Source organism: Scomber scombrus, chromosome 18 (assembly GCF_963691925.1).
Source record: "Scomber scombrus chromosome 18, fScoSco1.1, whole genome shotgun sequence".
NCBI classification, from domain to species: domain Eukaryota; kingdom Metazoa; phylum Chordata; class Actinopteri; order Scombriformes; family Scombridae; genus Scomber; species Scomber scombrus.
In genome coordinates this window covers 17919941-17946932 of record NC_084987.1, presented here as the reverse complement: position 1 = coordinate 17946932, position 26992 = coordinate 17919941, and the positions used below count along the sequence as shown (strand labels likewise).

The 26992-nt window shown below is 40.2% G+C and overlaps 1 protein-coding gene across 1 annotated transcript; it reads left to right on the top strand.

The window, feature by feature from the left end:
* Nucleotides 1-7434: 7434 nt before the first annotated feature.
* Nucleotides 7435-26475, top strand: atp2a1 (ATPase sarcoplasmic/endoplasmic reticulum Ca2+ transporting 1). The gene is made up of 24 exons (XM_062438454.1): nt 7435-7552; nt 8941-8958; nt 9523-9605; nt 12431-12535; nt 14040-14178; nt 15798-15878; nt 15971-16056; nt 16817-16972; nt 17110-17251; nt 18975-19141; nt 19246-19334; nt 19414-19516; nt 19639-19770; nt 19975-20100; nt 20327-20545; nt 20664-20775; nt 20859-21082; nt 21234-21454; nt 21938-22140; nt 22581-22666; nt 22803-22936; nt 23561-23678; nt 24202-24319; nt 26269-26475. The coding sequence occupies exons 1-24, from the start codon at nt 7435-7437 to the stop codon at nt 26331-26333; spliced, it is 3045 nt and encodes a 1014-aa protein (XP_062294438.1). The 3' UTR covers nt 26334-26475.
* Nucleotides 26476-26992: the final 517 nt, after the last annotated feature.

Below are 26992 nucleotides of genomic sequence, written 5' to 3'. Positions count from 1 at the left end.
AACTGCTCAAAGATGTGAAGAGGCCAAACAAAGAGTCTGCCAATGCTGACCAATGAAAAACAAGCAAGGGGGTGATAAACACTGATAGTTACTTTGCACTTTTTTCCTCAGCAACCTCCATGTCTCTCTCTCTCTCTCTCTCTCTCTCTCTCTCTCTCTCTCTCTCTCTCTCTCTCTCTCTCTCTCTCTCTCTCTCTCTCTCTCTCTCTCCCTTTCTCTCTCTCACTAACTTCTTCATAGTGGAGTCCCTCAATCTTGCTCAATACTCATCCATCATTCTGTCAGCACTGCTGTTTCTCCAACCCTGTGCATCCAGTCATTCCCAGCCTGCCCGTGCTCAGGCCCGTATATGGCGGGGCCATCCGGCAGGGGAGCCACAGGGTTAAATATACTCTGAAGCTCCAAGAATGCCAAACTCCTCCAACTAACCTGCCAGGCGGAGCGGGGGGGGGGGGGGGGGGGGGGGTCCAACACACACAGTGGGCACATGTGCTCATTGTCTCATTAGCATAAGCATTTTCTGCAGAAATTCTAATGAATGTTTCTAAGACATTTTGTCACACATTAAATATACAGAAATAATAAAGTAGGAGGTGCAGATTAAAACAGCTGGAGAGAGACAGTTTGAGATACACTTTAAGATTGTAGTCTCATCACCTTGATTGTGTTGAACTTTTGATTTTTTCTAGACTAAATATAATAATTTATACGCTCGTGTTTCAAACAAGTTCCCCCTTTGTAGTTTCTACACTTTATGACAACAACATATATTCTTATATATCTGCTTGGCCCAGCACTTTTTTTTTGACTGTATGCCACACTTATACCCAGAAAAATCATTTAATGCAATACATGAAACTGCATCAATGCATCAAAGTGAAACATTCTGGATTTTGTTTGTGCATAATATTACATGTATTTCCTCGTAATTTGTCATATTTGCTTTGCTGAGATCACAAGACCGCATAAACACCTTTTTATATATTTTATTAATTCAGTTATTTGTTCAGTTATATTTTGTCTAGAATTTATTTTCCAACATTAACTCCTAAATGCAGTTTTAAAGCCCTCTCTTGATTATGTTGCCAGTCTAAAAGTTGTGAAATTTAAACATTCTGAGTCTTGAAATACTGGAATAAGTTTATTATCATTATCATTAGATGTGTAAGTTATTAATCAAAGAAGGTCAACTGCCTCTGTAACCTTTGAGTCCTTCACAAAAAACACATGATCTCAGTGTTCTTAATGGTAGCTACAGCCCTGTTTGTTTAGAAATGATGTCTGTTTGAATATAAGGTGCAGTCTGTAAGTATTAACAGCGCCGTCTGCACACAAAAAAAATTCAAATTGTTGGTCCCCGAAGAATCTGTGGGACTGAAGAGGTTTAGGACTGTTTGCTGTACAGGATTATTGGCTTAATGCGTCTGTAATTGGAAATTACAGCCGACACAGACTATTTTCCACACTTCTCTAGGAGACAAAAACAAATAATAAATCAAACTGAATTACATACAACCAGTCTAGTAGCTGCCACTGAGCCATTTTGTTGATAGCATAAGCCTTATAAAAGACTGGACAGGCTTCAGTAAACAAAACCACAACACAGATCTTGGAGACAGTGTGTAGTGTGTGTGTGTGTGTGTGTGTGTGTGTGTGTGTGTGTGTGTGTGTGTGTGTGTGTGTGTGTGTGTGCGTGCGTGCGTGCGTGTGTGTGTGTGTGTGTGTGTGTGTGTGTGTGTGTTTTCTTCGATCTTCTTGGCTCTGTTCCATTGCAAAGGCCAAATAGATCTTCTAAGAAGGAAGTGGCTCTTTATCAGTTTCCAATCTCTTCTTGGATGACTGAGGAGTGACTAGGGCAGAGGGGGGCGTGCTGTCAGGAGATTTTGTGACATAACACAGCAACACGAGAGCCTGGAGTGTGTCCTCACTTCGTTTTATCAGGGACGCACTTACTTAAGAGAGCACCCGACCTTTGTTAACTTCCAGGGACAGTTTTCGGGGGGCACGTGGCAGTAAAGTGATGAAGCGGGTGCAAGAGAGGACAAGAATTATGGGGTGGTGAAACAGAGAAGAAGGAGATTTCAGGCGAGAGATTGCTGGGATGGCAGGAGATGGGAGAATATTCACACATATGAGCTGAGATATGACAGTCACTATTAAAAAAGCTACTGTCACCGCAACTGTTGCAGCACTATTGTTTTGCCTAAAAGTATATATTTCAAATGATCACCTTGTATTTAATAAATGATATGAGCATCAGTAGATAATGCCAGACTTACTGTATTTACATGCCCCTTAAAACAGACTGTTGTAAGAGACCCAAGCTGTTTATACATGTTTCATTCATTTAATTACTCTAAAACACCAGCATGCATGGGTTTTGTTCAGTAATTTATAATATTTAAACTGTTTAAATGTAATGTATTAAGATTAAGAAGATTAAGAATGTATCTGATCAATGTAATGTAATTATATCATCATCTTATTTGAGTGTGGTTGGGTTATGTGATACATGACTGTATAATGTTTTTCTTTCATTTTTATATATTTTTATATTTACTTGAGATTGTAATGCCTGTTGTGCTCTATTAAATATTATTGTCTGGACCCCAGGAAGACTAGCTGTCGTCTTAGCGTCAGCTAATGTGGATCCTTTTAAATAAACACATTTATACTGTTGTGCAACCATCACCTCTCCCCTTTATTGTCTCTTCCATATATGCACAGATGTAAATTTAAATCTTCCAGAAACATAGTTAGAAAAGGCTTAAATTACCAAATGACTGGGTTTTATTGGCAAGTAGCAGCATTAAATGAATAGTTTAACAGTTTTACTGAGAGCTAGTTTAGAAGAGTTATTCTGCTGTCATATAATAAATATGAAGCTGGAACCAACAGGTGGTTATTTTAGCTTAGCATAAAGACTTGAAACAGGAGGGAACAGCTAGCCTAGTCTCTGTCCAAAGGTAACACCTACCATCACCTACAAAACTCACTAATTAACATTTTATGTCTCTATAAAGACAGGTGGGCTTTTAGGAGGGGGTTATGTGATTGACTGTTTCTTACCTGGGTGCAGTTGCCAGGCAACCAGTGGACACTCCAAGAGGTAACTTCCACCCAACAATTGCCGTTTTTCAGTTAGATTTTTGCTTTGAAAAATCATTTATCAATTATCAATAAGAAATGAAGTTTTTTGTTTACATCCTCACATCATATTTACTACTATATTACTACAGTGCATGTGAACACACTGTGCACACATTCCCACCTTGATGTAACCTTCAAGCCTCAGTGTAGCATCTAGGGGGGTCCACGCTTGCAGGGTGTCACATTCTCAAACCTCCCTGAAAGAACACCGAAATTCTGCCATTGTGTCATAGCTGCCTGCCCACATGCCCGCTGCACTATTTATACCAGAGGAGCACAACTGCTGCTATAGGTACAGTTACAGTGGGGCACTTCAAACCCCAGCTGCCCTGCCTCAGCTAATAATACAATGCAGTATACACGCTGCTTAAACACACACACACATACACTACTGCTAGCTCTGCTGCTACTTTTGGCCTTCGCCATCCTACCTCAAATTGGTCCCTGTTTCTATCACAGTGATGAGCAGCCACAGACAGCCAGCCATGACGTGCCCACCTCCCACACCGAAGCGCCTGCCAACAAGCCCTCACACACACGCACACAAGCACACACACACACATACACACACTGGTTACATCATGACTGAGCCTGTCTCCATCCCAGCTCCAAATCATTATGCACATAATCATTTTATGGGGAAGTACAACATGGAGTATAACTGCAGTATGTTTGTGAATGTAATGAAAAAGCCCAAGAATGCAAAAAAAGGAAAACTATTCACAATGTAGAAGATATTATATTTTTGTCATTTAATTTTGGGTTGAGATTTTAAACAGACTACAGAGCACTGAGGGGTCAACAGTGGAGGACGTCCTGTTTTAAGAATACTTGCCCCCTCTCTTGTCCGTGCTATCTCTGGACACTTAAATGTGCTTAAGATTACAACCACAACAGAAACATGTAACCCTAACCTTCTATGAGCGACAGGTTGCACCTTGAAAACATAAACATCTGACTTTTCCCAGTTGATATGAAACCATTGGTTAATCAAAGTCACATCAAGGTTTGCAAAGTAAAGTTAATAATTCACTGATGGAGGGATAACGTCAGTTTAATAAAGGAAAGTAAATTGTACTTCCTTAACCTGAACAGATCATATCTATGTTATTATGTGAAATGTTTGGAAAATATCAGACCATTAAATAGAATTGCCTCTACAGTTGTTTTACTTTGAGGAAATTGTTCATTAAGGGGTCACGTCCAGTACATTTATTAAAAGTTTAATTTATCTTCAGCAAAATTAGAAATCTGTCTTTACAACATTGAGGAAATGTCCTTTTGAATTCAAATCTCACCTCAAACACTTCCACCTCAAATGACTTTACATCCATAATGCACACCTAATCATTCTTTCCAAGTAATGATCCCAAACTAGCTTTTCAAGAATCACCTCCTCACTGTGTGTGTGTGTGTGTGTGTGTGTGTGTGTGTGTGTGTGTGTGTGTGTGTGTGTGTGTGTGTGTGTGTGTGTGTGTGTGTGTGTGTGTGTGTGTGTGCGCGTGTGTGTGTGCAGCACTATCACTGTGCAGCATTATCACTACTGTGTTTTATTAGCATTAGAGCGCAGTGCTTAGAATGAGCCGCAGTAACCTGATCCCAAAGGGAGATTGAGCTAAATGTCAGTGAGCCACCTTGAGCTTTGCACCACTATGGCAGCACCGCCGGTCAGAGGGGAGATACACAGCGGAGCAGCTTAAACACAAACTGCAGCCTGGGGGCAGAGAGGGAGACACATAGAGCGAAGTAAAAACAGAGAGAAAGAGATGATGAGACTGCAGAGAGATGTGATAAGGAATGAGAGAAGTCTGATAATGAAGGATGTCACCTGGTTTATTTTATGGTTATTACAAAATTCACTAATCTCACCTCCCTGACTGGGATGGAAATACTATAAATAATAAAAAAGACATCTCACAACTCTCCAGCACACCATGCTTTATCCACGAAATAAAGCTTAACAACATTTCAGACAGGAAGACTATCTTTTGCATGCTCACATCGTTTTTTATTTCTCATCCCTCAATTATTCTGATCCTTCTCATAGCTCATAATTTCTTGCTTTCAGTTCTAGGGCATCAATTAAGACGTCAGCTGTTCACATCACCTGGTCACATTTAACCAATAGCACATTGACACATCTTCTTTGTCAGCCTATCATATTGCAGCTGTCTTTTTAAATATGTTTTTTCCCTCTCTTGTCACAGATTCATCAGTGCATCACTTCATCAACCTCATCAGCCTGATCAGTCTCAGCAGAAATCATCAGCCATCACCTCCAGTGTCTGGACTCCATGGGGGGATCTATCTTGCTACTGCTCAGGACTGAAGCCCTTCGATTCAAAATCTCCCTGCAGAGTCCAAGCGAAAGACTTTTGACATTACCTAATTATCAATATCTGTATAATAAACAGCTCTTTTTGTTTCATTCTCTGGTCTCTCCTGATTGAAATGTTCTTGACTTTCTGACCTTCATCAAGATGGTTCCATTATATATGATTAATCAATTCATCATGTGACTGAAAAATCACTATATTGATTGACCAGGATGGCCACATGATGAATCATAATGTACAGTTCCAGAAATTCACAAGAAAAACACTGCAAAACATTTAGCTTACATATCCTGTTGAGATGCACATTTTGCAATTTTTAATTGAGGATATTAGAAGTTACTGATGTAACCAAACCTTTAGCATCACAAAAACATTCATAACTTCAGTCAGTTTAAAGATAAGATCAAAGTCCTTATCATGCATATTGAATTTTGATGATGCAGAGTTTCTCTTTTGCATTTGGCCAATGCATTATACCTTTAACAAAAACACATGCATGCATTTTTATCACTTCTGGCCCTGTCATACGTCGTAAAATGACAGCACAGGATGGGACAGGGTGTTAGTGTACATGGTAGAATATGCTATTTACATTTATATCCAATACACATTTTGTATCATACATACATATCTGATACAAAGTGGTGCAAGGGCTTGACATGACTTACCGTAGTATGATGTCACATCATGCGTCTTATAAAGTCTTATAAAACACCATAAAATGAAATGGTGTTGCATGTCATGTCACCCAACAATATCAGCATCACAGTCACAGTGTACGTGTTTACACTAGAACAGCTGTTTAAAATGTCTAAACCGATAATTAGCAGCTACTAATAGTTGTTCTTTTTTCATACATTATCAACAGCCTGCCTCTCCCAAACTGTGGACCTAGCATGCTTTCCGCAGCAATAAATGGGGCTTAAGTGAACTGAACTCACATGCTGTTCATAGATCCTAAAAGCTTCCCTCTCCCTCTCCCTCTCCCTCCCTATGGTTCTCTCCTTCACCCAAGCTCCTCTCTCCTCTTCTCTTTCCTCCTGCTTCCTGCCTGTCTGCATATGTGTGATTATGACGGCATTGCTCTATCTATATCACCATCAGGGCCATCAGGTCACTGGAGAGGAGAAAGAGTAGAGTTGGATCGTATGCATGATTTTCTTTAGTCCCAACACTGCTTCATATTAACATCACTGCTTTTGCTTTTGTAATGTACACCTAAGACATCAAAGGAGGGTTTTTTCTGTAAGAAGACATGAAAACAGAACAATTTCAAACTTCAAGTCTGAATAAGTTTGCAAACTACAACTGCAAAATCAGAAGCTCTTGTCTTATGTCCCCAAACATGCTCAAACATGCACAGAGTAATACTGTCATGTGTCCATCAACGTCCCCGACCTCTCATTCACAAAGTGTCACTGTGATGTTGCCCCTGCACATTGTCCTGACCATGCATGTTCTGTTATGCCCATCTTATTTCCAGCTTGCCGGGCAGTGGACCCCCTCTGCAGTTGTTGCCCTCTCCCACCCCCCCACCCCCCCGCCTATTCTTTACCACAGGGGCCATCCCTGCCCACCTATTTGTGACGTTCTCAGCCAATGAGGAGTGAGTGCATGGTGGGCAAGCACCAATGAGGCCACTTTTTCATCTGTATAAAACTTTTCAGGACAGTTTGCCGGGTTGCACTTTCTGTCAGTCCAGGGCTCCGAGAGGAGAGCAACAGCCCAGAGAGAGAGAGAGAGAGGGGGTAGAGAGAGAGCAAGTGTGAACGCAAGGGGGTTGCCAATTCTTAATCCCAATCCCACACTTCAAGAAAGTGGTGGGTGATCATTCAGCTTTCAGTTGTCCAATTGTTTTAACTTTCAAGTGTGAGACCAGCTCAGACTGATGTGTTTCTGTGTTTTTGCTTTATCCCCTTTTTCCTGAAGCCTCTCCGTTTCAGCAAGGATGGAGAACGCACATGCCAAAGAGTCACCGGACGTTCTGTCCCACTTTGGCGTTACTGAAGAGACGGGCCTCTCACCTGACCATGTCAAGAGGAACCTGGAAAAGTATGGCTTCAATGGTGAGGAGACAGAGAGAAAGAAAGAAAGAGAGAGAGGGGGGGAGGGGGAGGGGGGTGGATGGATGGATGATCACAAAGGAGCATTTTGGATGGAGCATTAAAGAGTGGAAGGAAAAGAGTAATAATGGTGAAAATGACTGAGGAATCGCAGAATTGGAAGGTGCTGGAGTAGGAAGAAACATGGATGAGTTAAATTGATTTAGGTTGGAAGGCACAGAGACAGAGACACAGTGCACATGAGAGGTTTAGCAAGATAAAATGACACAAACAGACTCTGAGGGAATAAGGAAGAGAAGGTGAAGGAGGAGATGTAGTGGGAGTTGATGGCTGAAAGATGAACTGGCACAGAGTGTGACTTTGTGATGGTCTAATTACGGGAAAGTATCTCAATGACACAATGTGAGAGTGATGTTTCTGCAGCAGGTGCCCCAGAGTTTCAGGTTTCTGAGGATAGCTACAGTGAAGACACTTTATTTTCATTTTGAGCGCAAAAGTTTGAGTTTTTTACTTTGAGGCTGTAAAGTGTGGTTGAAAGCTCCTGAAAAGGTCAGAAAGTTAACTCTGAGTTCAGATTTTTTTTTTTCAAATGGAGTAATTATGACTCCATCCTGACACTTGTGCCTATCACAGTAACAGAGACTGTATCCTTTACTGTCAGCCTTTTTTCCACAGCAGACAGTTGAACCTGTCAGAGCAGGAAAAGCACAGGTGTAACTACTATCATTAACGACTCCTCTGTTTCATGCAAGTGTCCCAGTGAGCTGCGACCCTGGAGATGGGACACCTAGATGGAGCAGAGCCATCATTTATGTTATTTATGACACCTGTGCTTTTCCCTCTGTGACACGTCAAAACGTCTGCTGTGGAGAGGTCAGTTTAGGGAAACAAAAGCTGCTTGACAAGAGCAGCTTACATAGTAAACATTAAAAGCTTTTATAAGCTTTTATGTCTTTTAAACTGTAGTATCAATTCAGTAACTCATGCTCAACCAGAACATAGTGACACTGTATTTGGTATGTCACAGCTGACAAGTGGATGGTGACAGAGAAACAGCAAACAAGAATAACAGAGTAATTCAGGTCATTGTAAAGGTCATTCCCTTGATATTAATTATGGGATGGATGTTGCAGGACAGATCAAGTCTAAAATAAAAATACCTGCACCAATTCAGTAAAAGATTTAAATTCATGAATAGAGAGTATTGATAACAGGTTGTTATAGTATGTGTTATAGGGAGTGGAATAGATTGTTGTTCGGTAATGCAAATTTCAGTTTATTGTGTGTTTTGATCTTTAAAAGGAAACTGTGTTAGCTTTACTGAAAATGATGTATTAAATGTGGCATGTAGTTACGCTGTGCTAATAATCTCTGTCTCTCCTCGCCTACAGAGCTGCCAGCGGAGGAGGGTGAGTCCACTGTAAACACCTGCTTTTCAATCCTACATGTTGAAATCACACATCCTGCTGATCAAAGGGCATCTTTTTACTTTGCACCACACAGACACACCTGTTCCCCTTACTTCCTGTGATGACAAGTCACAGCAGTCGTTTGTTTAACACCTGTCACTTCAGGCTTCTTACTCTGTAGTACCAATGGCTTGGCAATACATAGAGACACAAACAACTGATGAGATGTTCACGTCATATTCTGTGGCATGTAATGGAGATGATGTGACACATTTGTTGCTTTAAAGACTTCAGCTAAACCCAAGCTAGTATTTCTATTTGATCTGCCTGTATACAGTATGATGTACCAGCGCTTTTACAGCTGTCCGTCAATATGTCAACAAGTGATGTGAACACAAAGTCAGAGAGTTTGAACTCCATAGCATTTAATGTGGAGAGACATGAAATAAAGTGATGTTATGGAAGCAAATATTCATGATCAGCTTTATCACAATCAATGTTTAATTCATATGATCACACATTGTTTATTGCTGTGTGTGATTTTGTTGTTGTTTTTTTCATCAGGGAAGAGTATCTGGGAGCTGATTTCAGAGCAGTTTGAGGACCTGTTGGTCAGAATCTTACTGCTGGCCGCCTGCATCTCTTTTGTGAGTTTTACTTTCCCTTTTTCACATGATGCAGTGCATTTGTATTTGTAACACTCTATATATTTGTTGTTTTTTTTTTTTTACATAGTATCATAAAGACTGGAGTTTGTAAAATAATGAAGCCTGCAGAGACATTAGAGATTTTAAGGAGCGTAATGATGAAAAGACAGATTTAGTGTTTGTTCCACTTAGGTTAAAGATGTTATTTGATATATTTGATATTTGCTCACCTTTGCTACAATTGTAGTCCTTTTTAAACTACAACTTACTTACTATATATCTGATTATATATATATCTGGTCTTTCATTTTCAAGTCAAGATTAAAACCAAATACACAAGTATAAAATAAGACAATGATCTGGCATTTTTATCTTGAGAAATGCAAGAATCCAAGTCACTGACAAACATATTTCAGTTAATATGAAGTGTCTGGAAAAAGAAAAGAAAAAGCCAATGGAAAAATTAGAGAATACATTTACTGATATGTGTCAATTTAATATTCATATATATCTCATTATTTTCCTCTCCAGACTGTTGTCTAATTTTCTAATCTGCAACAAATAAAAGAGAGTTTTAACACAGAAATTCAAGCCTGAGAGCCCTCAAAGTTAAAGAATTGATTATTTCATCTGAGAAATTTAAACCCAACAAACCAGACATGTAGCATGATGAAGCTGACCAATAAGAAGGTGGCATAAAGAATTACTCCCACACTCAACAAGTTTCACAAATCAAATGGTTATGTTTAGGTCTATGTTTGACTCAGAAAAAAGTAATAAATCAATGTCATCAAAAATCTGCATCCCTCGGAATAAAGCTGAAACAACAAATATAAATAGTACAAATTTGGTAATTTCAGAAATGTACGTTACTGATCAATAAATAAACTGGCCGTGAAATAAGAATGTGCTGCGGTCCTCATCGTTGAGATCTGAGCCGTATCGTTTCTAACCCCTTGCCTGTTTTCTTTGAAATCACGCTCAGGCGGACAAACACAGCATGTACATCACTGAGTTATTAAATTACATTTGGACCCATGTCCTCACTCTCATTTACGCAAGGAATCCCTCTCTCGCCCTCCTCCCCTCCCTGTCACTCTCTCCAAAACTGTTTTGTTGAGAGTAGGCTGGACACATTGTCTTAATCCTCCATCTCTGCCCTCTTGCCTCCCTGTACAGCTGTCATTATGGCCTTAGAAGGCCTGACGGCTCTGTGTGTGTGTGTGTGTGTGTGTGTGTGTGTGTGTGTGTGTGTGTGTGTGTGTGTGTGTGTGTGTGTGTGTGTGTGTGTGTGTGTGTGTGTGTGTGTGTGTGTGTACGCACGCACATATGCATGGCAGGATATTTATTTTAAGAAAGTCTCAAGCCAGGACAAGAAACTGTATCCTTGAACAAAGGTCAGGGATGGAGGGAACGAGGGATGGCTTGCGGCAGCGGGAGAGAATGAGAGACAGAGGGACGGGTAGGGTGTGTGGGGGGAGTCAGGGATTGGGTTGCACAATGGCATTGTTTGTTACAATGACAAACGAGAGCAATAGATTCAGAGTCGTATATGGTTTCTGAAAGGGAGAACACTAAATAGTACAAGTACACAGCCATCCTATTCATACACACAGGAATGTCCTGCCGCTGCAACGTGCTGACAGGCTCTGACTCTCATTTAGGAGATCGATTGTGTCTTTGAAGAGAGGCAGGGTGAAGACAGACTGGAGCGAGCGAGCAACACAGCCTATTTTTGGGAAAGCCTTAGAAAAGATACAAGCTGGAGAGCAAATTAAAAACACAACAGATTACAATCATAAGTAAAAAAGTTACATGCTGTTAGGGAGGAGCGACTCTTTTCTCCTCTCTCTGGTTCGCTTTGCTGGCCCGTAACTAATCTGTGTCAATGTCAACATGAAGCTTTTCCAAAACAGACCTGTGTGTAGTAACATGGTACTCCAACCTCACAGGGTTTCACACGTGTTAGACTATATAGGTTCTGGAAAAGAGTCACATGTAGATATGTGGGGGAGAGATTTGACACATAGAACAATGACAAAGTTTAAGCCGGTGATGGTTCATAGCGGTCATACCATGACCATTTAATGCTTGCCAGCAGTAAAAGATAACACTGTCAGCCTGAGCAACAGGTGCACAGCAAACTGAAAGACAGCAAGCAGATCACCAACCAGTAACTAATTAGCCTCTTCAACCCTGGATGATCCACTAATATATCCATCATTACAGATGAAACACTTTTGAAGCCCACAGAACTTTAAAGATAAAAAAATACTGTTATGTATATCAAAGGCTGCATAATAGCTAACTAATATCCTTCACAGTATATTCTTTTTTATTTGACTAATTGATCAATTGTTGAGCAACCAAACATGTGAAAAATGTACCTCACACATTCCCAGAGGTCAAAGCAGCCCAAAACATTATTCAACTTACAATTATATATATTGCAGGTATACACTTGATGTTGTCCCAGAGTGTGTAAAAAGGTTTTTTTCTAACTTTACTGGTAATTAAAGTGAAAATAAAAGCTTATGGGTTAAATGTTGGTACTCTGTATGTGAAAACGAGCTAATTTAGTGCTAAATTGATATGACGATCAACATAAATTCAACCAACACTTTTAATAATTGATATTGTATAAGTAGCTTATTGAGCAAAAAGGTCAAATATTTTCTGGTTCCAGCTTCACAGATGTGATGATTTGCTGTTTTTTCGGTTTCATATCATTGTTAGATTGTTGTAAATGATTCATTGATCAGTTGGGAAAAAATAATTGATGCATTAAGCTCCAAACTAACACTGTCGCTAACTCTCTCTCTCAGGTGCTGGCTTGGTTCGAGGAAGGTGAGGAAACTGTCACAGCCTTTGTCGAGCCCCTCGTCATCCTCCTCATCCTCATTGCAAATGCTATTGTTGGAGTGTGGCAGGTCAGTGAGAACACACACACACACACACACACACACACACACACACACACACACACACACACACACACACATGCACAGGAACAATTGCCATCACAAGGACACATACCCGTCCCTGAATGCAGTCTTTTACACACACCTAAATAGACTCTTATACTTAGTAACAGTACATAATAAATCACACACAGCAGAGGCCTGTTCAGGTCGCAGTCCTTTGTCCTTTACGGTGAGCACACACTCCTTCCAGAGCAATGGCTGAGAGCTGAAAGTTCAAGGGAAGCCAGAATGAGTGGCATGACGTCAACAGGAGGTGAAAGGGTGAAAGGTTAAGCCAACTGACCGAGCAGAGATGAGTGGAGAGGAGAGGAGGGGATGGGAGGGGATAGGCGGATTGGGACCCATCCTGCCTTGAAAGCTCAGAATGCATTCTGCTTCGTTACAATCCACACTGTGCAATCCACAGTAAAAATACAGTGGGACGATCACGTTACCACAAGCCCGTGTCTGTGTGTGTGCATGGTGGAAGGGTTCATATCAATCCCGTGGCAGTCATTTGGAAACTATGCACAAGGATTCACACATGGGGGGTATGAGGGAGAATGGAGAGAGCGAGAGCGGCTGGCTAGGCTTTACACTTTGAGGCGGTCGGGGGGTAGCCTTACAAGAAACCACAGGCTGAACTGCAAATCAGGCTTTTTTACTTCCCTCATAAACCTGTTGTTCAGCTCCAGGCTGCAAACACACACGTTGTGACCACTAAAGATGTGTTAACTGTTAACAAATATAACTTTATAACATCCTATTACATGAATGATGAGTAGCTGTGAGTCTTCATTTACTCATAAAGTGTAAAAGGAGAGTATAAATGGTTGTGGTAACTATAAATGAACATTTTGATCTGCAAAGATCCATATGACATTGAATTTTTTTAATTTAATTTGTGTTTTTGAGCAAGTGTGCATGCTTTCCATGAATATCTTTAATGGTGAACATTAGAGAGATAATAGTAAAATAAAAGGCTAATGATTGCAACAATATAACAGACAAACTGAGACCAGTTTATTTAACACTATTGATAGTTTTGAGAAAAATGCAGAAATATTGTAGGAGAAAACATTATTTTTTGTTTAATACAACATACAGGTGCTGAAAATAATGGAGCAAAAACAAAAGAAATGGCACCACTGTATAATTCGGAAAAAATACAAGTTAGCTTTATCAAGTTCTCTTTTCTCATATTGTTTTTTAAATGGTGAACAATCCCAGCTGAACTTTGAATGAATGTCATTACTGATTATATGTTATGACCATTTGTAAATAGAAAAGCGTAACCAGCATAAACTTGTGATTTAGGGCTACACAAATAAAATTGGTTTGACATGGTTGAATGTGTCACAGTGGTGATGTGTGAAATAGCGTTATTTATACTGAATAAGAGAATACTGGCCCAGTTTATCTAGAGTTGGCATGACCACGTGTTTTGTTTTGTGTGTGTTTTTTGCAATAGGAGCGCAACGCAGAGGATGCCATTGAGGCTCTGAAGGAGTATGAGCCTGAGATGGGCAAGGTTTACCGGTCGGACAGGAAGAGTGTGCAGAGAATCAAGGCCCGGGAGATCGTTCCTGGTGATGTGGTGGAGGTTTCCGGTACGATTCCCTATTATGTAGAGTTTCTCATAACTGCCTTACCTGATACATTTATTCAAAGTCTATTCAACCACTGAAAACACTTAAAAACAGTTAGTGATTTGACAGCAACAGTTATATTCAGAGTATATATTGGCATCTAGTTGGTTGACCCAATCAAGACAATAAATAGACTTGAAGACTACTGAAGAACATAATAGTCTCAGCCCACAATTAAGAACATTATTATAGGTTGAAATACGGAAGAAAAACATCCCATAAAAATCCCATAACTTCAGCATAATAACGTATTTAGTCATATTGATGTATGACTCAAAGCAACTTTGCTAAATGTATCTATATGGTGTGAAAGGTCAGGACTGATGGTGGACTCATGTTGTGTCGGCACATGAGTAATGTAGGACAGGAAGAAGTATTTGCCCAGTTCCTCATACTCCACAATATGAGCCTATAAATACTAGTCCCTTTAATTTAGCTCTGATTATGCATGCAACACAGCTGAGCAGAACCATTAGAAATGGAGCCACCAGTCTGCTGAACAGTTGTTTCCATTCAGGAAAGGAGACAAGTAAGCAAAAGAAGCAGCTAGCATAGGGACATTTAAATTCAAATATATATGTGCACATAAATATAATAACTGTCATACTTGCATAGAAAAACAGTTAAAAAGCAACAAAATTCTTGTGAGGGAGAGATTTCTTCTTCTTGTATGTAAACAGTATGTAAATCATAAGTGGTAGGCATTGTACATGTGGATACTAGCTGAATAGTACTGTGTGCACTAAGAATATAAAAATATTCAGGACATACCTTAAGAATGTAAGCTGTGACTCATCAAAGATTTCTCAACCTTTCTGAGCAGCAAGTATTAAAAGATTCAACGCAGTTAAAGATTTGGTGATAAAGTCTGAGGGATAGTTTCAACCAAAGAAAACAAAAAACATCCTCTAGTAAATTAAAAAGTGGTTGCAGTTTGGCTTGTGCACATGTGAGTGACCGGCAGCCTGACATGTTTTTTGACCTCTGTTAAACATAAAGAAGTCTTATAGCTACTGGATCGCTGTCCGTTCATATGCTTCAACAGACTCACGTGCATGTAGGTCTTAGTGTATGTGCGTGAGTTTGTGTGTGTGTGTGTGCGTGCGTGCGTGTATATGAGTACAGGGATACTGATGTCCTTGAGATTGAACATGAGCCCTTTTAAGGCAGTCACAGAAAAAGGGGGTGGAGGGGAACCGAAGGAACTTGCTGTGGGAAGAAAAAAAAAACAAAGCTTGAGTATAAATACACTTAATATCGACTCGCTCGCTCCCTCTTACTCTGTTTGCTGTACACCTGTTCTTTTCATTTCATGATCTCCCCAAGGTCTCTCTCTCTCTCTCTCCCTCTGACTGTGGTATCAGTTTTCAATAACAACACTACCCATCCAGAGTGCTAAAACCAGTCAATCAACCCTGTGCCCCCTGCTCCCTCCATCCTGTTTTAATGCTGCGGTCAGATTGACATGAAGCTGTTTGTCATGTAAAACCTTAAAGAATATATAAAGAAAGGCTTTGAAAGTTAATAAAGTATCTCTTTTTGTGTATTTCTCTCCCTGTGTGTGTTTGTGTGGACTCTAGTTGGTGACAAAGTGCCAGCTGACATTAGGATCATCTCCATCAAGTCAACAACCCTGCGTGTGGACCAATCCATTCTTACTGGTAGGTCTTACATTACAAAAAAAGATGACATCTTCTTGATGCTTGCTTTCTTCTCTGATCACCCCACCTGACACATGAGTTGTGTCTCCTAGGTGAGTCCGTCAGTGTGATCAAACACACTGAAGCCGTCCCAGACCCCCGTGCCGTCAACCAGGACAAGAAGAACATGCTGTTCTCTGTGAGTCTCTCCTTCACTCCCTGCTGCTTTTTCACTGAGAGCATGTTAAGTGTTGGCAACTCTGTATGATCCTCTGTTTCCTGAACCCTGCTTTCTTTTACCATGGCTCGACTCTTTCTTTTTCCACCTGGTTGTCTTCATCAAACTGATAAACTCCCCTTGCTGTACATTCAAACAATTTTTTTTTAGTCAAGCCCCTTTCCCTTTCCTCCATCAAATAAACCTTTTTCATTGCAGGCATTTTCACTCACCATAGCAGCAAATGCACAGATGTATGGCTCAGTTGAATTTAGGTGAGCCAGTGAGCCATGACAATAAGCGAGCATACACAATACCAGGGCTACCCTGACACATCGAAATGGAATCATGTTATTAAATACACCTGTGCTTTCCCTATTGCAACATGCAAACATTTTTTAAATATGACCCCCTTAAAGAAGATGTATCTACATTTTTAATTTTAATATACTGGTAATACATTTTTACTATTTACCATTGGTTCAGATGGTATGTTTCATCCTCATCATGTTGCTAGATCTGTTCTGGCCAAAGACAATGAAAATCTGCCGTTTAATGCACACCTGTAACTAATTAACTTACTTCACTCAAACTACGAAAGTTGTTTTTTTTTTTACAGTGATGTGTTACTGTCATTTCATCTATGTCATTTATAACATTGTGCAGAACAGTTACCAATTAAAAATCACCTCATATTAAAACAAACCTGTACCTTCTTCCTCTCTCTTAAAATTCTGCTCAGGGCACCAACATCGCTGCTGGAAGAGCCACTGGTGTTGCTGTTGCCACTGGCGTCTCCACTGAGATTGGAAAGATTCGTGACCAGATGGCTGCCACAGAGCAGGAAAAGACCCCCCTGCAGCAGAAACTGGACGAGTTTGGAGAGCAGCTCTCCAAGGTGGGAGAGGCAGATAAACAAAAAGGCTTTCAGAAACAGTGCCGGTTTTTATTCATTTAGTGACGTTGTACAAATTTCAAGACCTATAGCTGTTCTAAATTACATCTCACACATGCCTCTGACTGTCCGGCCTCCAGGTCATCTCCCTCATTTGTGTGGCTGTGTGGATGATCAACATTGGCCATTTCAATGACCCCGTCCATGGAGGCTCCTGGTTCCGTGGTGCTATCTACTATTTCAAGATTGCTGTGGCTCTCGCTGTGGCTGCCATCCCTGAAGGTAAGCCCCTGGGATTAACTTCAATTTAGTTGCCCAAGAAGATTATCATATCTAAGATTTATCTTGTGTAGCTTGTCATGTGACACTGCAGCTACCAGTCCATTAAAAGTGAAATGACGACCATTGTCTCATGATTGGTCTTTACAATCTTACACAGTATTATACTTTTTTTTAAATATTAATGTGGATTTCTTTCAAGGTATGATCAGTCTAGTTTTGTCAGATTGTGCTTATATTTTCAAGGCCCAAATTTACAAATGTACAATAGAAAAGGACAAATAAGTTAACACACCACTTATCCTCGAGAGAGATTTGATGCTTTTATTAGCAGGTGAGAGAAAGCTGAACAGCCTAGACATCTTTATAATCTTCTATGTATTCTGCCAGCTCCTCCAGAGTGTTCTCAGGCCAGCTGGCATATCATGTCCCTCAGTGTGTCTGGGTCTAGCCTGGGATCTCTGCCCAGTCTGTTTTTTCTGACACCTAAATAAGCGTCCTCAGCAGGTGCCTGAAGCACCATATCACGCTGCTCCCAACCTATAGAAGCAGCTGTTCACATACAGGACACTCAACTATTTTTTTTTTATCGGATTTTCTTGGTCACTACCCAACTCTGAGAATGGATTTAGAGTTGGAAAGACATTTAGCCAGTAAATCAAGAGCCCCCATAGTCACTCAGCTCATACTTTAGTCCAGTACATTGTCCACTCTAACTACTCTGAATAGGACCCTAAAATCGTCAAACACTTCCACTTGGAAAACCAAATCCTCTGCTGCATGAATGGGACTGATTACAATTTCTGGGACAGAACTTGAGACGCTCAAACTTGTTGCCATTACATCACAGTCACCTGCAAACTGTGCCAACTCACATCAGAGGCCACAGTTTGATGATGCCACAAGGACAAAACAATCTGCAAACACAGATGCCACCAAAATGTCACTAAACTGGACTCTCTCCACAGCTCCTACACACCCTTATCACAGTCCACTGGCCTCATCGATTACACTAGATTTTTGCCAAGAATCTGGACAGAGATCTCAGGAGGACTGACTGGCTTGTAGCAGCCTCTCCCACAGGAATACCTTGGACAACACAGTAGTTTGGGTGTGCTCCAACTAGGGCTAGGGTATCGTTTAAAAAATGACAATACCAGTACCAATACCAATACCCTTAAAGTGATACCAATACCAATATTTTTACCACTTATGGTCCTCAGCCAAATGATTTCTACACAAATACATTGTTAAAGTGATAAAAGTATTAAAATTTATATTTTTGTGGCTTCTCAGTGCGCTGAACTGCCAACTCTGAGAAATACACTGCACTTGACGTCACCACCACAGACTATATGGGTTGTAGCTGGTAGCGGGAGTGGGGTAATCACACATTGCTGTAAATCACTTGCAGTGATTGGCTGTAAGCAGCAAAACCATATAAATGGGGGTTTTTTTAGATCTGAGTACAAAAAGGATAGAAGGCAGGTATCATTTGGCTGCAGAAGTTTTGATACTATTTGGTGAAGGGTTGTTTTGGACGATAGCTTTAAGATATCGTAGCTCCAACTGACTGTTAAAGGCCCTAAAATCCAGGTGTGGAACAGACATGTCCTTCTTGTCACCTGGTCCCTTGGCTTGAGAAGTTCCTCCTAATGTTTCATCCATATTCTAATCTGCCCTTTCTGTAATCAGCATGATTATGTATTTCCTCCGTGCATCATAGGCCTTCCCGCTGTCATCACCACCTGCCTGGCTTTGGGAACACGTCGTATGGCCAAGAAGAACGCCATCGTCAGAAGCCTGCCCTCTGTGGAGACCCTGGGCTGCACCTCAGTTATCTGCTCTGACAAGACTGGTACCCTCACCACCAACCAGATGTGTGTAACTAAGGTCAGTTCATAAACACAGGACATACATTTTTCAGTAAAGAGAGTCTGATGGTGAATGAAAAGGAGAGCAGATCCAATGTGTTTTTTGGTCATGTTTCCACACAGATGTTTATCATTGAAAAAGTGGATGGTGACAGCATTTCCCTTGGTCAGTTTGACATCTCTGGCTCAAAGTACACCCCTGAAGGAGAAGTGTAAGTGTCAAAAGAGTTCACACATAAACAAAGTAACCTATTCCTGAACAACAATATTGACAAAATGTTTTTTTACCAGAACGAGGAACGGCCAGTTTGTGAAGTGCGGACAGTATGACGGACTGGTTGAGCTCGCTACCATCTGTGCTCTGTGCAATGACTCCTCACTGGACTACAATGAGGTCTGCAGATAATTAAAGATATTTTGTGTTAATAGTATTTATGTCTACATATGACACACTGCTATGTTAACCCACTACTTACTTTCTTTTGTCCTTTCTTTCTTTCTCTCTCCATGATGCAGTCAAAGGGTATTTATGAGAAAGTGGGTGAGGCCACTGAAACAGCTCTGAGCTGTTTGGTCGAGAAGATGAACGTGTTCAATACTGAAGTGCGTGGCCTTTCCAAGGTGGAGAGGGCAGACGCTTGCTGTTCTGTAAGTTCACAAAAGATCCCATACTGGCTGTACTGAGGCATCTCACTGAAACAGAGAAAACAGAAATTAAATTAAATTAAAGTGTAATCTAAGCTTTTACATTTTAAAATTCATGTTTAGAGGCCAACTGGTGATGTGAAGCACCAGGTTGATTTTGTGATCTTTATTGTTTAGTTAACCGTATTTTCCTGCATTTTCTGACAGGTGGTTAAGCAGCTGATGAAGAAGGACTTCACACTGGAGTTCTCCAGAGACAGGAAGTCCATGTCAGTCTACTGCTCTCCTGCCAAGTCCGCTAAAGCCCCAGTTGGAAACAAGATGTTTATCAAAGTGAGTTTGTGAAACATGACATATACAAAAAGATCTATGACCAGAAAAATATTAAACATTATAAGATATAAAAGAAATCAATCACAACAGATCAAGCTTCTATATGTGAGGAATGGTCTGATTGGAGTAGTCAGATTGCAGTTTTCACCCCCTCTTTAGATGATATGGAATATTTTATTTTTTATGTACGTAAGCAAATGAAAATATTTTTTAAATGTGTTACCAGGGTGCTCCAGAAGGAGTGATTGAACGTTGTGCATACGTTCGTGTGGGCACCACCCGTGTACCCCTGACTGGCCCAATCAAAGACCACATCTTGTCAGTCATCAAGGAGTGGGGCACCGGACGCGACACCCTCCGCTGTTTGGCACTGGCCACCCGTGATTCACCTCTGAGGAAGGAGGAGATGAACCTGGAGGACGCCACCAAGTTTGTAGACTATGAGGTGGGTGATTGAGTAAGAAATTAGGCGCTACTTTGATGACACTACACAAATGTTGTTTAAATTCTTGCATGCAAGTAGCTCCAAAAGACACTAAACTTGTCTTTGTTTTTGTCTCCAGACTGATTTGACCTTTGTGGGCTGCGTTGGCATGCTTGACCCTCCTCGTAAGGAAGTTATGAGCTCCATCGAGCTGTGCAGGGCAGCTGGTATCCGTGTCATCATGATCACTGGTCAGTATTTCTCTATTGCACTCTTATTGTACAAGAACTCATTCAAAGACTTAAACTCACACTTCTTTTCTGTCTCCCCCCAGGTGACAACAAGGGCACAGCAGTGGCCATCTGCCGTCGTATCGGCATCTTCAGTGAAGATGAGGATGTCACTAACAAAGCTTTCACCGGTCGTGAGTTTGATGACCTCCTTCCATATGAGCAGAAAAATGCTGTCCGAAAGGCTTGCTGCTTTGCCAGAGTGGAACCATCCCACAAGTCGAAGATCGTTGAGTTTCTGCAAGGCTTTGATGAGATTACTGCCATGGTAAGAAGAAGAAAGATTAGCCTATCAATTTGTTGAGTCTATTGCGCTAAAAATGGAATGATATCGTTTGACTTGAAAGATGGATAGCATTTGAAGAACTTTTATGACACTCATCAATACATTATTCCTCTCTATTTTACCCTTCAACAAGACCGGTGATGGAGTAAACGATGCCCCTGCCTTGAAGAAGGCGGAGATTGGTATCGCCATGGGCTCTGGCACTGCCGTTGCCAAGTCTGCCTCTGAGATGGTCCTGGCTGACGACAACTTCTCTTCCATTGTATCTGCTGTTGAGGAGGGCAGAGCCATTTACAACAACATGAAGCAGTTCATCCGCTACCTCATCTCCTCCAACGTAGGCGAGGTCGTCTGGTGAGTAATTGTTAATTGTGATGATGGGGATTAGGTGTAAAAACAAGTACTTCTTATGTGAGATTTACAGAAAATGTGGCAAGAGGATTAGCCTGAGAAATGATGGTAACAGTGGTCACCAGTGGATCCTTCATTTGAATTAATATTTGCTTAACAACACTTTCAAAAATCACCTTGTTGGTCAAAAATGACCAGTGAGCACCTGGTCAGGGAGGAAAGGGCAAATCTACAGGGTAACAAGATGATTAACAGGATTAGAAAGCAGAAGGAAAACATATTTCTGATACACCAAATTATGTAAATGTTTTCATCTTTTACTCAGATCTTTGCTTATATCCATCCTTTCTATTCATGGGAAATGTGATGTAAACACTGTCATCACTAATACTCTCATGTGATCTTATATGAACAGAAATACAAGCCCAAATCAAGGATGAAAGGGATTGTGCCAAGACAATAATTATGTTTCTCATACCTCTCTAGTATCTTCCTGACTGCTGCTCTGGGTCTGCCTGAGGCTCTCATCCCCGTCCAGCTGCTGTGGGTCAACCTTGTGACTGACGGGCTTCCTGCCACCGCACTGGGCTTCAACCCTCCTGACCTGGACATCATGGGCAAAGCCCCACGATCCCCCAAAGAGCCCCTTATCTCTGGCTGGCTCTTCTTTAGATACCTGACCATTGGAGGTACAACATATTATGCTCTTGTCATTAGTTTTTATACCCGTAAATTATGTCAGTGCAGAAACGTGTTTACTTTGATACTTTGGCAATGCAGATAAATCCCTCATGTACTTTGACATTTTCGTTTGGCATTTCTAAAATGTGATAATGTCTTCGTTTAAAAGACAAGCTACATAAGACTCTGAGCTCAAGTGTTCATCTCAACAGAATCTGTAATTTTCATCGAAATTATTTTGTTACCTTGGCAACACAACAGCCTCATGCACCAAATCAACACTGACAACAGTATTTTCAAAACTTCTTTGGCAGCCATTGCAGGTTTACCATCCACATGTTCATTTAAGTGGATTTGAATTTTGCCATATGAACAAATATCAGCACTGCTGTTTTTTTGGATCAAAGCTTTCAGACTTCCTAATTTAGCGTGACAATATCTCTTCCAGGTTACGTTGGTGCTGCAACTGTTGCTGCAGCTGCCTGGTGGTTCCTGTACTGTGAGGAAGGCCCAGGAGTCACTTTCCACCAGCTGGTTAGTATTTAATGCTCTGTTATTACTGAACTTTATCTATATCCACCTCCTTCCGACCACTGTAACCAGAAACATTTCAGCTTCAAAGAGACTACCAGACTTGAGTTATTAATGATCTTTGTATCTACCCTGTCAGTCCCACTTCATGCAGTGCAGCGAGGACAATGAGGACTTTGAAGGGGTCCACTGTCAGGTGTTCGAGTCCTCTCCTCCAATGACCATGGCTCTGTCAGTGCTGGTCACCATCGAGATGTGCAATGCTCTGAACAGGTTTGACTACTGATTGAACTCACAGGGCATTGCGGGTGCTTCCAGCTGAGCACTTTTTATTCTTGTTCTTTCAGTTGGATGTTTGAGCTTCACTGTGCACAATGATGTACAGTATGTGCAGAGTTTGACACTAGAAGGCTAATTTCACATTCATCTGCTGAAGGGGGAATTTTCTTAGTGCTCACTGGAAAAATCTGTGCTTAATGGGGTGTTTATTTAAGTAACATTTTTAATGCTGCACTTTTGCTTGGAATCGCTACTTTTAGTCGTCTGATTCTACCTCAACAATATGCATACAAAACATCAGAAATTTGGCATTGTGATTAGCATGATTATACACACTTCATAACATGCTAGAAGCACATTGGTATGCAGATAAGTTCACATTATGTTTACATGAAGCAGCAGCACTTTCATGATATATTAACGTGTATGTTCCCTCAGTGCTGAACTGTTTTTGGAATCTAGTTTTCATGCTTATTCTTCACACACTTTTGTACACATTTATTTTCATGCATTCACCTCAACACACAGACACTCGTTCGTGTGCACTCACACATTTTCAGTCTGCATTAACATAACACTACGCCTCCCCATCCAACCCCCCACCCCTCCGTCCCCCAGCTTGTCTGAGAACCAGTCCCTGGTGCGCATGCCCCCCTGGAGCAACGTCTGGCTGGTGGCTGCCATGAGCCTCTCCATGTCCCTTCACTTCATGATCATCTACGTCGACCCCCTGCCCGTGAGTCTGGCCTCCTGCACTACAGCCCTCTTCTCTACATCAAACATCCATCCACTCCTCCCTGCACTGGCACACTCACACACCGCCTCTCCAGCCTCCATGTTCTCGCTCACATCATTGCCCAAATAACTAACAGAGGTGGCACACAATCAAACCAGAAGCTCAGCTCTGTGAGGCCTTTATGAACTTATCAAATGGTCTGACGAAATAGCTTTTCTTCATTCTTTCAGATATTTTTTCATGCCTTGACAACATTGAACATGTACAGAGAATATTTTCAAAGAATAATGTTTAAAGTGACCAAACAGAAGAAAACAGATACAAACTCACAGAAGGGAATTGTTCACAGTTTAAACACATTCTTACATGAGAGACACACAGACATATACTGATTATTATGATTATTTTGATGTTGCCATCCACAATAGTAGCACCTGTATAATTAATATACAGCTGTTTCTAACTAGAGGTTGTACATACAGTTCAGCAGTTTTAAGACAGTGTCGCTCTCTCTTCTCAACAGATGATCTTCAAGCTCACTCACTTGACTGTTGAGCAGTGGCTTATTGTGTTGAAGCTCTCCATCCCAGTCATCCTGCTTGATGAGCTTCTCAAGTTTGTGGCTCGCAATTATCTGGAGGGTAAGCTGAACATCTAACTGGTTTAGCATGTATTATTAATTAATGTATTTCAATTTTTGGGGATTAAAATTTAAACTGTACATACAATATAGTGCATTTTATAAGGAGCACAGATTATGACATATGGAATAAGGCATATTAACTACACATATAGGAAATTTTATTTCATTAAAAAAGGTTATTCTATTCCTACTGCATAAAGTGTTTGTTTAGGATTTGATGACAGTGTGCATTAAAATGTTGTTTTTATTGTACTTAAAAAGTACTATTAAAGTCTCCCATCAACAATAATCACATGAAATAACATTTTCTAAACCACATTTATTTTAATTCCTTACAGTACTAGAAAATTAGAATAACATTATGCAGCAACCATTTGTAGCTATAATAGTTGGGTACAGCTGAAGTGCTGTGCATAAATTGACTTGTGATTACTTGTGATATAAACGAAAAATATGTAAACATCCATCTATTCATCCTCCTTTGACATTTCAACCTTGATTTGTGCATTTCTGGTCTCTTTTTCCATTTATTTTTAAGTAAACATGTGCTCAATTAATGGAACCTGCAGAATAATTTAATGCCTTTTAATGTATTTTTAACTGTTAACCTATCTACCTTTACTTATTCCTTACACAGCTTTTATTGAACTCCACCCTCCTTTTTCTAATCTGTGCTGACTCTGATGACCTTTATCTAATTTTCCTGTCCTTTGATGTTCTTTTTCACCCACCGTTGCCTTTCTGACAATCCAGTCTAAACCCGTTTCCCCCTACTCCATATCCCTGTAACACAACAAGGTATTCCCCAGCCTCAACCTAAAGGTTGAAGCACTCTGCATTGTGCATGTCTTTCAATTTTCATGTTGGGTTTTATACAGTGTGTGTCTGTTCCCGTTTGTCTGTCTTGCTTATCTTTCTGGACTAATGAATTTGGATGCTGAGTGCATCTGTGGTCAGTCCTACTGACTCTAAATCTGTCCAAAAATGTCAGTGGAAATCTAATATTTATTATCAGCATCATGCATAGTATTACATAGTTGATGTTTATTGTTTATTATTGGAATCTTGCAAAAGTAATGTTGGGTTACTGCTTGAAGTAGCGTGTTGATCCTCGTACAGTAGAAATAGTAAATTGCTGGTGGGTAAATTCAGTGTGTTCTTGCTGTTTGACTTACTGCAATCAAACTAATATTGTGCATTGTGTTAAAAAGGTTATATGGCAATCAAAATGTTGCTGGATTGTGTTGTATTATTTCTGCAAGAAAATGTAATTATAAAAAGTTATAAAAGTTCTAGAAATGTGTAAACTGGGTCTGTCTGTTAGGTGTGTCCGCATCTTTGGTCCAAACAACTATTGGACAGATTTCCATAACATTTTGTACATATATAACCGGTCTTCATAAAACAAACCCTTGTGCCCCCATTAGGTTCACATTTATGATTTTGAGTGAAATGTCTGGACAATGAAATTTGTCCCTTATCTTTTCATCTAGCACCACCATCAGATAACTTCAATCTGTCCAATACTTTGGTGTATGACCAAATACCTGCAAAACTAATGACATTCCCATCAGCCTCAGCTGTACTTTGTGTTCTGCTAATTAAATAAATGTTAGCATGCTAAACTAAGATGTGAACATAGTAAATATTATCTGCCTAGCATCAGTATGTTATCAGTCATTAGCATTTAGCCTTGCACAGAGCTGCTAGCATGACTGTACACTTTTTTTTCACGTTTCTCATCCAAAGAACGTGTTAAAAATGCATCAAACTATTTAAATTCTCTTACTTGGCTCAGTCGCAAAGTGAGGAAAAAGTTTCTATTGAGTGTGGCAGGATTGTATGCAGTGAATGGTTCCCTATTAAATTAATGACACACAACTGATGAGTTTCTGTTTTTGTCCATCCAGGAAAAGTCTAGATGCAAAGTGCAACGAGTGCAAAGAGCATCTGAGGCAGAGAGAGCGCTCAGACACAGAGGATGGAGAGAAAACTCTGAGTGCTCCAACTGAGAGTGTGCCAACAGTCACTTGACATGTTTAAAGCTTCAAGTGGCATGAATACAAAAGAAAAGGCCATCTGAAAACACACCAAAAAAAAGCTGCAAAATTATTATTTTTCTGTGTATGTACTGAAATAAATATACAGTATAGATAAGAGTTATTAAAACTATTCTGTGTTGATTCTATTCTTAAAGAATAAAGATATGTAATAAAGAAACTGTCAAACTTGGACATCAGTGTTCAGTTTTTGTGTTAAGGTTTAGCACCATCTCATGACTTTAATGACGTCGTGCAGCAGAGCACGACAGGATTATCATGTAGTGAATAATAATCAGTGAATACCTGAAGACCTCTACAGCTGTTATATTAACATTCAACCTATTTTGAGTTTTTTTACTTGGTTATGATCACTTTTCTTACTTTTTTCAATTGGTTTCTGGCTTGTCAATGAGAAAATTGCAGCTATGATTAAAAATTCAGTAAGTAAAACAGGTAACATATAAATTAAATCTACTACATTAAACTAAACTAAAAAGTGTTTTTATATATTTTGTGTCCATATTTCAAGTTGTAAAGTTTATCTTGTTGAATCAGAAAAATTCAGACGTATCCAAGTAAATCCAAATATGTTAAATGTAAATTTTACAATATTTATCCTGTTTTCTTAT

Bases quoted from the DNA above. Each gene is read 5' to 3' on its own strand.
- atp2a1 (XM_062438454.1), top strand. From the start codon at position 7,435: ATGGAGAACGCACATGCCAAAGAGTCACCGGACGTTCTGTCCCACTTT. The intron at 16,057-16,816 runs GTGAGTCTCTCC...AATTCTGCTCAG, and splicing joins AGAAGAACATGCTGTTCTCT to GGCACCAACATCGCTGCTGG. The intron at 17,252-18,974 runs GTAAGCCCCTGG...CGTGCATCATAG, and splicing joins TGTGGCTGCCATCCCTGAAG to GCCTTCCCGCTGTCATCACC.